Source organism: Alosa sapidissima, chromosome 3 (genome assembly GCF_018492685.1).
Source record: "Alosa sapidissima isolate fAloSap1 chromosome 3, fAloSap1.pri, whole genome shotgun sequence".
NCBI lineage: Eukaryota > Metazoa > Chordata > Actinopteri > Clupeiformes > Clupeidae > Alosa > Alosa sapidissima.
Window position 1 is genome coordinate 14,496,933 of NC_055959.1, and position 15,597 is coordinate 14,512,529.

Consider the following 15,597-nt stretch of genomic DNA (forward strand, 5'->3'; position numbering starts at 1 on the left):
AACTACTGCTTGACAATAATTTTGGTCAGTAGATAAGTAGGCTACTTTAGAGAAATGACCCCGTTTGCCCCATAACTCCATGGCTGCTCTGTACTCCCTCCCAGAAACGGGTCGCTTCACCAGCTCCCACATGACCCTGAGTGCTTCCCTGTTTGGCCCCTCCCCTCTCCTCCCCCGCAACCCATTGGAACAGTTAGGTAATCCTCTCCCCCCCAGGGGTGGCAATTTACAGTAAAAACACATGCCACCCATCTGCCTACGCACGGCCATGCAGAAGGCACTGGCGAGCGGGCAGGCCTGAGGCTGGCCAGCAAGCCTAGTGTGATGACCTGAAAAGTTGCTAGTTCAACTAGTGGGAAAAGCTGGAGGTAAAGAGCGGTAAACATATGTGCTTCTGGTGGTTTCATTTCTCATGAACTTATAATCAGTGATGTGCGTCACATCGAGCCAGAGGGGATTTTGAAAGCATCGCTATGCTAGAGTACCACTTTTTATGGTCTGTGTTTATGGGCAAATTGTTTCTTATAGAATCTTACTGTCATACCTTTCTTTTCAGCTTTTGTCCAGGCTAAGCATGACTTAGTTCTGTGGTCTGGGACAGCAGCACACCCAACAAAATGTTATAAAACCTGTCACACCTTGATATTGACAACCATATTCCAAAAGGCTTTAGTTTCACACCAAAATTCCAGTCTGCTGCTAAAAAATCTGATTCCTGATTCTGATTGTTTAAGTCTTTGATAACACAAGCCAGAATGGTGTGGTGATGAATCTCATAAGGATTGTTACTCTCCATTTTCCTGAGTGTGTTTAGTATCTATTGGCTAACTAAGTATAATGGAATGGTAACAATAGGTATCCGTCTGTTGACCCACTATCAGAGATTAGCACCTTAAAAAAACAAGATGGTTCAACCAATTATCAACTCCTGAAGGCCGAGGCCATAAAGCCACTGCCACAATACTGCAGACTGGTGTGGGCACATTCTTGGAATTACTGCTGGTGAAAACAAAACCTTGAGATATGACATTAATTCCATTCATGTGACCACAGTAACTGCAACATTCCTCATAGATTTACAAAAACCACTTGTTTTTAACAGAAACTATGTAACTTTACAATAAATTCTCATAAGTTAGCATTTAACAGCTTCTACAGACATTGAAACATAATATCTGCTTGTAAAAACGTCTGTTTTCAAAGCACAACGAATGGATTGCTCGCATCTCCAGGAGTAGAAATAACTCTGAATGGTATGCAACAGGAAAAGAAAAGAAACTATTTAACACGTATGTTATCTTGCCTGTGTCAAGAACCTGTGACATAATCCCCCGGGGTGGATGCCTACACAAAGGTCTCTTAAAAATGACCCCATAGCACTGGCACTGTTCCCTTGCTGTTTTGTCTACAAGGGTTCCCTGTGTATCTTACAACGTGAACAAAGGAGAGGCAGAATCAGAATGCACACTCAAGCCTGGCACCAAGGTGCCAAACAAACCTACTTCCAACGTTTACAAGGTCAGCAGAAGGAAATAACAAGAGCTTGTTTTCAATCGTCTTGACAGTGTAAAGTTGTACTGACACCTTTCTGGCAATCTGGTGACATTTCACAGATAGGTCAGAAATGGCCAAGAGAGGCTAAATTATGTAAATTAAGGAGATTCTCACCCAAGAGTGCAAAGAAGCAGGGTAACAGGTAATACTGGTAACCACACATCCAGTTAGTATGAATAGCATTTTTGTTTGGGGTGGGTAGCGTCTGCAAGCCTCTGGCACTACGTGGTAGATTTCAAACCCATTGAACTATGCATAGCACACCCTCTCTTTCCCACAACCTGATAACTCGTAAAGCCTTAACAAAGATTCCATACAGAAGATGACCAATCAATCATTTTTAAAAACTTCAATAATTTATTTTGATACAGAAAAAAATGCAGAGGTACATGATTTTGTCCTCAATAATAATAATTAAAAAAAAAGCTTGAGCACAGCTCAAATACTGAAGTCCACATCTTCATAGTGAAACAGTTCAATCATAGGTCTTGGCTTCAAATCTTTGACTAGTGTTCCTCTCCCATTACAATCGTGTAACCCATCATTTTCCTGCTCTTTTTATATGCCAAGCCAACACCACACCACAGAACAGTCAATTACAGTGCAGCGGAACACTAAATAAAAGAGTTCTTTGTACTTCGTAACCACTTTGGCAACATGATCAGTGACTGACTGGTTCAACAGAAGTCCAGTCACTAGAACTGAGGCCCGCTTCAGTGTGGCAGTTCAGTTCGTCTGGTGGGGATCCAGTCCCACACTAAAGCAAACATGTCTGCACCTTTTCACCTTTGGCATCGGCTGGATTCCCCATTGAATCCAAGCTACGTCGACTGACTGAGCTTACATTGGACGGGCCTTTTCCTCTTGCGATGCTATTTTCTTTGTCTGGTCACTCCTTCCAAGGGGAGGGAAAGTTTAACAGGTCATCTTCTCTTACTACTGCCCCTGTTGGTCTTTTTTCTCTTGAGGATCATTTCGTAAAGCCTCTCCAAGCCTGTCTGGAGACCCTGGCCGTCCACCGCACTGCAGCCCTGCGTGTGGTGCGGCGTGGAGTTGCTCAGTTCGTGCAGACCCAGGGCCTTCTCCACCTCCTGTTCGTTCATTGCCTGGGGGAGGTCCTGCTTGTTGGCCAGGACCAGGACGGGCACGCCCTGGTTCTCTGGCACCCTGCAGACCTTCTGGAGCTCAGCTTTGGCCTCCTCCAGGCGCTCCGTTTCATTGGAGTCCACCACAAACACCACGCCGTCAGTCCGACGTGTGTACGATTTCCAAAGCGGTCGGAGTTTCTCTTGCCCGCCGATGTCCCACACCTGGAAGGTCGTGGTCCTGGAGCTGCCAGCTGCTACGGACACTTTGACGCGCTCCATGTTGAAGCCTTTGGTTGGGATGGTCTCCACAAATTCACGCAGTTTGAGACGGTAGAGCAAGGAGGTCTTCCCTGCAGCATCGAGGCCAAGCACCACTATGTGTACAGGCTTGAGGTTTGGTAGGCGGGGTGTGTTGGGGGACATCTCGGTCAGTTGATTCCCCATTCTGTCTGTCAGTCTCTGAAGCCTTGACTGCAGCACACTCTTCCTTTCCTGTGCTTGGTATTGGAATCTGTGAAATAATGAAAATCTGTGTTACTTTTCAGACAAAATGAGTGAATAAACTAAATCCCAAAAAGTCCACTTGCAACCAATTAGCCTTCTACACATCTAACTACTAAACATGACCTACTCTGCTTTTGTTTTCAAAACGTTTGTGTCACAATAACTTACTAACTCTCCAGACCAATATAGAAAACATGTAAAGACAGATCCATGAGCCAAGCAACTAGACATGAAGTACCAAACAAAACTGGCCAACGTCATCGCTTTTCATCATCAGCCTCCCATCCCCCAAGCCATAAAATTCAATTACGAAATTCGATACAGGAAAAAAGACTCAAAATATATAACCCCAGTCTATAGTCAAATGAATCAATAAATTGTCCAATTAAGTAAAAAAACTTCGTCGGCATACAAACACTACCAACAACAAAACTCGCTCTAACCAAAAATCACGGAGTATCCTAACCCCATCGCCTATCTTGCCTCGCCAAATTTCAGAAAAGTATACAGTATGTGCTTACTTCATCACACAAATATAGCTACACTCCACTGAATTGAATCAATACGGCTATACTATACACTAAACTTTTCTAATCGTGCAAAAGAGAAACGCGAAGTTACCTTTCTACAACGTTTCTTTGCTCCGCCGTCACGTCGTCGCCTGCAGCTTGATGTGACCTCTTCTCCGTCTGCGGTAATTAAGAGGCACAAAGGGTGCGCCGAAACAAGATAGCCACCTAAATACAACCCCCATCCCGTGACGTGTAAGACCCATGCTGTAAAAACAATGATGACAACGCCTCTTGCATTTCTTAAAGGGGACGGGCGAAGTTTTAGGAGACTTCCAAGTTTCACCCAGTGTTTCAAGGCAATCAATTCATGTATCATGTTTAAAATGAATTAATTACAATTAATATGTCAGGTTTAAAAGTCTAATGTGATATGTTGTCATTGTCAGAAAGAACTACACCAATTAAATACAGCAGTCTAAAATATGTTCATTTGTTTGGCGTTGTGTACACATTTGGAGTGGATATTACACGTGGTCTGGACACGCGATTTCTTTCTGGACATCATTTAAATGCTCAAATTAGCTTGAAATGTAAACAAAAAATGTCAACTGGTTGCGAATATCAGTAGCCTACACATTAAACCTCGTCAGGTCAATGCTAAATATGTGCGTTAAGTAGGCTAATTAAGTTTGGATGTGATTTGCCATTTTTTCCACGAACAGGTCACCTGACCATTACACTAAGAATTCCTTTTTGTTAAGATTTGACATTTGGAAACTGGAGAGCGTATTCCATGTTCCATGTCCATTATGATCAGGGAGGATCTTCAGGGAGAGATGTGCGTGTACGGGAGATGGATTCAGATCAGAGGAACGAGATTGTGATCCTGAATTCTCCTGTCCTCTCGCGTAATGGCAGCATGTTATGAAACATGTAATATCTCTGTCTGGGAATCTGCCAGTCAGTCACTATGAGGTTACAACAATAGACAGGACACTTTGGGATGCAAAGCAGCACCCGGTAAAAATAGGACAATCAGATGCACTTGGAAAGGTGAAGGAAGGTGAATGACCGGTCTCGTCACACACCAACCTCATCTGAACTGGACGCGCGTAATGAATGATAACGACTCATTACAATTTAGCCCTGCAGTAGGTCTAATTAAAGTTCCGAAAATATTGACCTTTATTCTCCAACCCCTTCAGCAGTTCTTGTTCAAAACTTCACTCAATTTAGCATTTAAAAATATAACCAAAATATGCTCTGTGTGGAGACATGGAAAGGTACGTGCGCCCCCAAGCGCCATTCTAAATAATGTCACCAAGTTCAAACGAAGTTATCTAGACGCACCCTAGCGGCTCGTCAGACTAATGGGGCTAATGAATAGGCGCAGTATTACCATCGCCATACCATATGATCAAAAAACATAAGTTCATCAACTTAAATCATTCTGTTCTGTGTTCAGTCCTATATCTTGATGGGAATTGACAAAGTAGCCCTTAACACATGAGCCTACCTCATTTCAAAAGTGGGCTTACTGATCATAAAAGTGCTTTTGTATCAAGGAACTTTTATCCAAATTACAGTCCGTTTGGGCCAGTTTTGGCTTTGCAAAGTGCCATATTCCCAGCCAGGAGCCTAAGGGGCTTTTGACGTTTTCTTTCACCTGTTGACCCCATGCGTAGTGTTGCTAAGTAACTGAATGGCGCGGTAGTATGCCGCAAAACGGGAGTTCTCGCAGGTTCTGTCAGACCGCCAACTTGGGACACATCGTGAAAGAACACTGCCCAGACTACGTTCAACAAAACCTGTAAGTGCCATTGCTTTTTCAGAGAGTGCTTTTCACTTGTAAGCAACAAATGTCATTCTACTCTGCTGCATTTGTTTCTAAAAAATACCTAAACGGTAACCTATTTTTTTTAATAGAATGCTTTACACAATAACGCACATGTTCATGTAAATTAAAGTACCAGCAAGGTGGACAGTGTATTTTTTTTTTAACCAAACCCTAAAACTTAACATTAGGTTGGTGTGTGAATAACCTAACGAATGAGAGCAAGCAATTATAGCACATCGGCCTAATGTAGGCTAGCCTTATCATTACATTTCAAGTTCTCACAGAAAATCTCAGTTTGTTAACTTGTCAAGCATCAGTGCAGTTCAAAAGGCATTGTACCAGCTCTGATATTATTAATCTGATTGCTAGCTCTCAATGCACTGGAGATTTCTCTATCAGGTTACCTCCCCTGTGGCCGTACCTAGTTTTGGTGACAGGTCTCACTATTGCTCAGGGTGTAAGATGTCCGCAATGCACTGGGAGGCACGTCGCCGACAGAGCATGCTGGATCGGCGCTTGTCTAGTTCCAAGCAGGTGAGCGCGGCCTGTTCCATAATTGATCAATACCGGAGGTGAAACTTGAGTGGCCAACTATTAACATTTCCTTAGAGTCTGTTGAACATCATTGTGTAACCCTTTCAGATGGCATCGTTGCTCTCTCTCTCTCTCTCTCTCTCATATCAACTTGTAACCCATATGAAAAAGGTCACACGAAAAAAAGTAGACAACATTAGTGAGTATGGGGCATCCATCTAAGCCTGAATGAGACTGCCATAGTAAATACCTTACTTTCTAAAGAATGAAAATGTAGGCCTGCACAGAGCAAGTGAAAAGAAAGGGACAGTTTTCAGATGCAGTCCCCATTGTATCACCATAAAGAAACTGTGTGCAATTAGCACCTGTGAATTAGTCCTCCCGCCCCCCAACAGTAGCCCAGGTCATTAGAGGCGGCTAGTGAGGCCTTTTAGCACTTTGATTCTGTCCCTTTCTCTGGCTTCACACATTCCTACCAGAACGAGGGATCATTGTGTAAGAGGGAACAGGTGAAAATGAGGTCCTTGAAACTGCCCGTCCCTGTTCCACTGTTGATCACTGTCACTAGAGCATGGAGTCAGGATGGACTTGTCTGTTCATGCAGACAGCATGAGTGTCTTGCTCATCTCCAAACCACAGGAGGTGGGTTACTGTTGTCTGAGTGAAGACTTTCTTTGTTGTAGAAGGCACACTTCAAACTTTCCCACAGTTCTAAAGCCATTTTTACCGCTAAGCGGTAAAAGTGATAAACAGTATCCAACATTTAGTTTTTTAATTCGGCTCATTCATAATTATCCATCTATGATGCAGTAAAACAACACATGTGCAACTGTGTAAGTCCATTGTGCTATTGATTAGTTTGGACCAGAGAATGTCCAAAACTGACCACATCTGGTCATCAGAGAAAAAAACGGTAGGGTTGGGTATTGTTAAAATTTTATTGTTTTTTATTCATTCCGTTCTGATACTGCTTAGTGGTTCTGCCTACTAGCTGTGGGATGTAAACACAATTAATGTGGTGCATGTCAGTGTATACATGACCAAGGGTAAACACCATTGAGTATGGGCTTTGAGCCAGCAAACTGTGTTATCATAAACACACTGTGTTATCAAGACCAGAGTAGTTCAGTGAAAGTTCACAGGCTAGATCCCATTACACCTTGGGTCATTGCTCTGTGCTCCGCCAACACCCCCACAATTGCTAACAACCTCAGAGATAATAGTTCAAAACACCTTGGTATGCGTGCTGTTGTGGACTTCATGCATTCAGAAATAGGCAAAAATAGAAGTTAATTCATAGGTGGAGCTGGTTTTTGGATGTCTTCAAGTACAGCTCGTTAACTGTGTGGTGGACTAACAAAACCTGCTCACTGGAATATGCCCAAGCTTGCCTCATTCTTGTTGCCCCTGTCTGCAGATTCAAAACAACCCCCCTCAGACAGAACCAGAGGCCCCTTCAGAGGCTCTGAAAGACTCACCTGTGCAGCCAGGTATGTAAGTATTTCACAGAACTCTCCTTAGAGAGAAAAGTAATCAACAACTTAAGATATTGCAATATTGGATGGATATTAATATTACAGGTCAACATCCCATATCATAACCATGCAATAGCCTACATCTGAATAATACTTTCTATTTATGGCGTCTCCATACTTAGTATTCATTACAGTTTTTGCTTAGCTTACACACTTTTTGTAGAATTTGGCTCATTATGTCAAAACTCTACACACATCCAAATAAGACAGCACTTAGAGATAAACAACTCACACCTATGCCAAAATGAAACACTTTTGAGGCTTTGGTCTAAGCATTCGTTTTAAGTGTGCAATGGGCAAAAACTGTAAAACACAGGATTCCCGTTCATAGTTTATTCCTAGTGCTAGACTTAAAGAAAACTTTAATTTCAACTTCAAAAAGCGTTTAATGTAGGATTACGGTAGTCTTAACCCATGAAAAATGGCCCAAAATAATGAAACAGAACTAGCAAACAGATGGTATGCACTGATATCATGGAAAGAAAAAAGAGGTGTCGTTAGAAAAGAGGTCTCTTCACAGCTCATTGAAACTGTAGGTAAACACAGGCTTATCGTTAGGTTCTATACAGAGTCTCCTAATCCCTAATTGACTGAACAAAGGAAGGACTGCCTCCTAATGTCATGCATATCTACCCAAGTTAGCTCACTGGTCAGGGCTATTACAATGTAAAACAGTGAAAGTCAGGGCTGTCCAATTTATGTCCACAATATGTTCCAATTCCATAAACCAGTCTAGTTTTGTATGAAACAAAATATTATTATGCTATGTTGAGCATTTTATTTATTGGATTGAATCACATATGGTAAGTGTATACAGATACACTGTGAAAAAATGAAAAGAGGGGCTGGCTGCAACAGTCACTAAACCACAAAACATGGGATTACACAAGCTAGTCGTGTTTATCTTTAAAAACAACAATGAATTTATCCAACAGAATCATGAAAGATGAATGTGAAACACCAAACTTCTGAACCAGGAAGGCAAATTATGATAGGATCCCTTGATGCCACCACATCTTTGTGTTCCCATAAGCCTTTGCAAGAACACTGGGATAATCAGGCAGCTATCACTGTTGCCAAATGATTTCACATGCTAATATTAGTTTAAAGTTAGTTTAAAGATCATTAGATCTAGATCATTAGATCTAGAATTGAGTTGAGCCATACTTTGTGACAATGAGTGTGTTAGGTACTGAGCATGCACAATATATCAATGGTTCTAAGCTATGTTTTCAATTGCAATGAATGCTTTGCCACAGCTTATTCAGGATGAATCATCTCAAGAACTAGTGACTCTGCAAACTCATTGCAACATCTGAAGGCCTACTCCCAGTACATGACTCAGGCTATATACAACACAATGATGATGAAGTGATATGTATATTTAAACAATTTCAATCAGAATTAGTTGCTCAAATTGGGTCATCACGGCATAAATCAGTTTTGTAAACTAAAAGTGAAATGCTGCATTCATTTTAGACATTTAAGTTATGTGTAACCGTTGTCCACATTACAATTAAGAAAGTCCAATTGTTTTTTTCAGTGTAACAGCAGTCACCTATCAGGTCAAGTACCCTATCGTTAGACACTCTGAAAGCATCAGATGGTTGAAATAGGCATGCATGCATGCACCTAGCAAACAGTGTGGTTGCAGCAAAGATTCCCTGCATGCAAATATTAAATTCATTATTCTGGAGACCTTTTCTCTGTCCAGTTTTTAGTGCACTCTAGAAATGTCATTGGAAGTTTTGGACTCACAAGTATGTTCATTTTCTGCAGTGTCTGCAATAGCATCGTAATTTTACTATACATCCACAGCAGGTCTTTATCTTTTTTATCTTGCACAAGAGGTCTCCATAAGTCCACTAAAAGCAGTAGAAGAACTGGAGGTTGCACAGCATTTCGCTGCTGCACTCATCATCACCTGCTGCACAGTGTAGTGCAGCTTCTCATGCGTCCCTCTCCCCCACCATAGGCCATTAAGTGTATCTGACAGTCAGTCACGCTCTATTGTTCTCACACGAGACAGGAGGTCTCTGAATTATTTACACGGACCACATTCAATGTCCATGCCTTCCTGCACTGTTCCACTTCATGAGCTGTAGCGCTACCCAACTGCCTCTGGTATCTGTGATTGGAGTCCTGAGGTTTGTGTGTGATGAAATGCTGCCCTTGCTTGTGACCCCCTGTGAGTTGAGACCTTGGATTTTTTGTTGTTTTGAATCATTATTTTATTAGTGTATAATATCTAAGGTGTACAAATGCAGACACACACACTATGGGTTGATCTAGGGGTTTGCCTCAGCACACACACTATGGGTTGATCTAGGGGTTTGCCTCAGCACACACACTATGGGTTGATCTAGGGGGTTTGCCTCAGCACACACACTATGGGTTGATCTAGGGGTTTGCCTCAGCACACACACTATGGGTTGATCTAGGGGGTTTGCCTCAGCACACACACTATGGGTTGATCTAGGGGTTTGCCTCAGCACACACACTATGGGTTGATCTAGGGGGTTTGCCTCAGCACACACACTATGGGTTGATCTAGGGGTTTGCCTCAGCACACACACTATGGGTTGATCTAGGGGGTTTGCCTCAGCACACACACTATGGGTTGATCTAGGGGTTTGCCTCAGCACACACACTATGGGTTGATCTAGGGGTTTGCCTCAGCACACACACTATGGGTTGATCTAGGGGGTTTGCCTCAGCACACACACTATGGGTTGATCTAGGGGTTTGCCTCAGCACACACACTATGGGTTGATCTAGGGGTTTGCCTCAGCACACACACTATGGGTTGATCTAGGGGGTTTGCCTCAGCACACACACTATGGGTTGATCTAGGGGTTTGCCTCAGCACACACACTATGGGTTGATCTAGGGGTTTGCCTCAGCACACACACTATGGGTTGATCTAGGGGTTTGCCTCAGCACACACACTATGGGTTGATCTAGGGGTTTGCCTCAGCACACACACTATGGGTTGATCTAGGGGGTTTGCCTCAGCACACACACTATGGGTTGATCTAGGGGTTTGCCTCAGCACACACACTATGGGTTGATCTAGGGGTTTGCCTCAGCACACACACTATGGGTTGATCTAGGGGGTTTGCCTCAGCACACACACTATGGGTTGATCTAGGGGTTTGCCTCAGCACACACACTATGGGTTGATCTAGGGGTTTGCCTCAGCACACACACTATGGGTTGATCTAGGGGGTTTGCCTCAGCACACACACTATGGGTTGATCTAGGGGTTTGCCTCAGCACACACACTATGGGTTGATCTAGGGGTTTGCCTCAGCACACACACTATGGGTTGATCTAGGGGGTTTGCCTCAGCACACACACTATGGGTTGATCTAGGGGTTTGCCTCAGCACACACACTATGGGTTGATCTAGGGGTTTGCCTCAGCACACACACTATGGGTTGATCTAGGGGTTTGCCTCAGCACACACACTATGGGTTGATCTAGGGGTTTGCCTCAGCACACACACTATGGGTTGATCTAGAGGGTTTGCCTCAGCACACACACTATGGGTTGATCTAGGGGTTTGCCTCAGCACACACACTATGGGTTGATCTAGGGGTTTGCCTCAGCACACACACTATGGGTTGATCTAGGGGTTTGCCTCAGCACACACACTATGGGTTGATCTAGGGGTTTGCCTCAGCACACACACTATGGGTTGATCTAGGGGGTTTGCCTCAGCACACACACTATGGGTTGATCTAGGGGGTTTGCCTCAGCACACACACTATGGGTTGATCTAGGGGGTTTGCCTCAGCACACACACTATGGGTTGATCTAGGGGTTTGCCTCAGCACACACACTATGGGTTGATCTAGGGGTTTGCCTCAGCACACACACTATGGGTTGATCTAGGGGTTTGCCTCAGCACACACACTATGGGTTGATCTAGGGGGTTTGCCTCAGCACACACACTATGGGTTGATCTAGGGGTTTGCCTCAGCACACACACTATGGGTTGATCTAGGGGGTTTGCCTCAGCACACACACTATGGGTTGATCTAGGGGGTTTGCCTCAGCCTCACAGTGAAGCACCTATTAGTCTGAACTCAAGCCAGGTAATGCTACTGTATTATAACTTGCTTGACTCCATACCAGTGGGGAAAAAGTTACCCCTTGCATTTACACATTTTGGGTGGTGACATTACTATCATAATGTATGAGCTCAGACTTCGCTATATATATATAATTAAACATACCTTACCTACCTTCTCTTGAAAAGTACTTCTTTTCCCAGCCACAATGTCTATACTCTTATACATTTGCTACATACAACATACAAAGTAGCACTATGTGAATGTTGGTCTGAAATGCTTGCTACCTAAAAAGCATGCAAAAGCACCACAGCCATTGGCACTCCAAAAAAAACGTGTTATGTTTATGCATAACGTGGGATGTCATTTTGGCAATACAGTCATCGATGTTTTTGAAATGTTTGTTTTTGTTTGTTTCATTTTTGTGGTGTGTTCCAGCCCAGAACACAGAACAATACAATGCATATCCTGGATAGGGGGGAACAAAGCATGTGTTCATCTGTCCTTCACATTATCATACATTATCCCAATGAATTTGAAGAAAAAACTCAAAAAGCAGGCATCAAAAAGTGGCAAACTGTTGCTTTCATTGTTCATGTCAAGAGATAACCTGTTCTTGTATGTAACTCTTTCAGGTGGAAACCTATGTGTCAACTGCAGACGTACCCCTGTGAATGCTACTCAATCCAGCGGAAAACTTCAAAACAGATACAATGTTAGTGAGCGTATTTTCTTACAAGCGCTTGATGACTTGATACATAAGAGACCACAATGCTTCGGTCTCTTCTGTGGATATTTGATTTCAACAGCCAGTCAAATTGCATTGGTCCTTTTTGTTCTCCTAAATACAACATATTTGACTATAACTATAACTCTTATAGTCAAATATGTTGTGTTTAGGAGCACAAATTGATATTTAGACTATAACTGTTTATGGCTCAGTCACTGTGTTTGTTTCCAATTCTAAGAACCAGGAACAGAGCATTTTTAGAGTAGAGCTGCACAATAATTGCAATCGCAATCGTAAACACAATATGAACCAACGCAATTGCCTAATCGCAAAAGCTACAAATAACCATACACAGTTAATTCTGTCACATTTACGACTTTTATATTCATTTCATCCTCCTTTACTGTGCCTTCTGGTTGGTGGGTGGGTGTAGTGTGTGAGGGGCACAGACATTCTAATAGGTGAGCTTCACAGTTAGTTGTGGGGGGTGATATACTTCTTGTGCACTGGGCATGCTCACCAATCAGAGGTGGCACAAATTAAAGAGATATTTGGAATATTGAACTGAATCATTTCATTGACATTCGAAAATCATATCGCGAATCACAATATCTGTCTGGAAAAATCGCAATTATATATTTTCCTCAAATTGTGCAGCTCTACTTTTGAGCACATACACTGAATGAACATGTAGTGGATGTCAGTCAGTTGAATTTGACAATATATCTGTTGGATTAAAATTGTGAGCTTGTCCTTGGATATGGTGAGCATGATAGTCCTTTTAAAGTAGACTGTTCAATCTGTTATTGAATCTGATTGTTATGAAACACTGTCTTCTCCTGTATTTTTCAGTCTGTGCAGTACACCCAGCAGTGGTGAGAACATCTGGGATACACAGGTCAACCTCTACACCAGTAGTCAGTACTAGCCTGGTCCTGCCAGCCCTGTCTTCTGGGCCAGAAAAAAGATTATAATACAGTCAAGTATGTTCAGCCATTATTAAAGAATCTACATGACTCTGGGGTATTGTCTGTGGAATTTTCCTTGAATACATTTTATGATGGGATGGACTTGAATGGGATCATTTAAAGTATTATATTCACACAGGCTCTTATGATCACAGATCCTCATTAGTTTCAGCAGACATGAAGTCCATCTTCACAGCAGTATATGAAGTGATGTTAATGAGAGTATATGTCAGTGGATACTTGTTTAAAGAGAACTAGCCACTTTAATTTCATGGGTTTTGGGATCTGCCATGTTTTTTATTATCTGGGGTGAGTGGGTAAAGCAGAATCAACCGACTTCCTTGACCCCTTTGTAACAAATATCTTGTTTTGTGTAATGTGATGACACGTATGGTTGTTGGCTGCAAAGCAGAATCAACCGACTTTCTTCACTGAGCGTGACTAAGGGGATCTCCGCTAAGGCTGTTTTAACATGAAGAGTCTGGAGGAACACGAGGAAGAAAGGCAAATGGCCTGATTCTAAAAACTAGATGTACCGCCGAACGGTACAAAATATGACCGCCGCCCAGTCCAGCACATTTTTTCCACAAAAATAAATCACGCTGATTCTAACTGTCTCACTAAATTGCATTATCCACACTCAATTCTCACTGATATCTGCTACACAACAAGTACCAAAACATGATTAGTTCATAGATTTCACATGTAAAATTAATTTTATACAACCCCACCCCATCTTGCCTGTTCATAATTCTGAGAAATTCTTGAATATGTGTCATACGTATGATTACTGTGAATATATGTGTGTGCGTGTATATCTGCTTATGCACATGTGTGCACATGGAATGGGTTAACATGACCCCTGGAGGCAAACATACAGAAAAAAATGGTCCTCCTAAACCTTACGGTTCTCGAGATATTCACAGAAAACTGTGTCTGCCCTACCCTCCTTTCGGGGGGGTGCAGTCCAGCGGGGGGGCTACAGATCAAAACGAAAAACGATGGTTCCATGCTATCCATATGGGGTTACATGCCCACCAAGTTTCGTCTACCCCGGTCTTTCAGTGTCCCGGGAATCCTTGACGGAAATTTGGACATGCGAAAAAGAAAAAAAAAAAGCTTCGCTGCGCGGCGGTCATAATAACACAGATACCCTTGAGCAAAGGACAGAAAAGTAAGCCCTGATAATGCTGAGATACTGCAGATTCTCATTTTATGTCATGGCTTATTACTGAACAGCACACACAATAAGGCAAGGAAAGAATCTGAGGGCCAGATGTACGTACATTTGCGAACGTAGTGTTATCAGCGGCATGGACAAACCGCAGATTGCGAACGCTGTCAGACCCAAGTTTCCATCGTATTTATCAAACTTTAAATCCATAGTGTAGGCCTAAACTGCGCCTTTCTCCGCCCATTACCGCAATTTACGAACGTCCACAACTGAACGGCAGAGCCTACATACAAGCGCAGTTGAATAAAGTTAACTGATAACAACATTAAAAAGAATCAAATGTTTAGCGATCATGAAATAATACCATACATGATAAGATGTCAACAAGCAGGGAGATAATGAAGATCAGTAGTCCTACTCAAACTACTTGTGCACGTAGGCTATGGAAGATTTTGGTCAAATCTAGCAAGTATAGGAAAGTTTAAGTGAATGACGTGAAAGTGAAAGTAAGACATTTGAAAGGCCAATGAAAGTTAAGGTTGCTTTTACTACTTACAAAACTGGTGTGGTGCTCTAAATAGCGATTCTGTTGTCTTTGAAAGGTTCTCTTATTGATGCTTTGAACTGCAATTTTGATTAACACCTGCTTTTACAAGGCAGAAGTATTTAGGCGCAGAATAGACGTGCGCTTTCACGAGCAGTCTTTGTACATACTGCGGAATACATAATTAGGCGCTCTTTACGCTAAACTCCCACTTCCCCATGGATCCTCCCATGAATGTCATGACACGAAAAACGCAATGTGCCACTTTCAGCTCCCGCGACTCCAGTAGGGGTTAAGTCATTTAGAGACCTCAGACCAGCCTCAGACGAGTCCAGGAAGTGATGTCAATTCCGGAAATAAGTACATAATTTACTTTACTCTTTATGGAGAATCAGAGAATGTCTAATAAGGGGAGAACCGTCACTCTCGGGAAACTTCTGGTTTCTGAACTGGTTGCAGTTCCTTTTCTGGTTCCACATGAGGGCGCTCACGAATAAGTGCAGAATGAATGGAGGTCTATGGAGCTGTACCCATCAAATCC

General features: G+C 42.6%; 1 protein-coding gene across 1 annotated transcript; it reads right to left on the reverse strand.

Annotated features, from left to right (window-relative positions):
* Positions 1–1,888: 1,888 nt before the first annotated feature.
* On the reverse strand, positions 1,889–4,094 carry LOC121706277 (ADP-ribosylation factor-like protein 4D). Its single transcript, XM_042087888.1, has 2 exons — positions 3,768–4,094; positions 1,889–3,153 (listed from the first exon to the last, which is right to left on the reverse strand). The coding sequence occupies exon 2, from the start codon at positions 3,084–3,086 to the stop codon at positions 2,478–2,480; it is 609 nt and encodes a 202-aa protein (XP_041943822.1). The 5' UTR covers positions 3,087–3,153; positions 3,768–4,094; the 3' UTR covers positions 1,889–2,477.
* Positions 4,095–15,597: the final 11,503 nt, after the last annotated feature.

Coding starts and splice junctions, on each gene's coding strand:
- LOC121706277 (XM_042087888.1), bottom strand. CDS start 3,086: ATGGGGAATCAACTGACCGAGATGTCCCCCAACACACCCCGCCTACCA.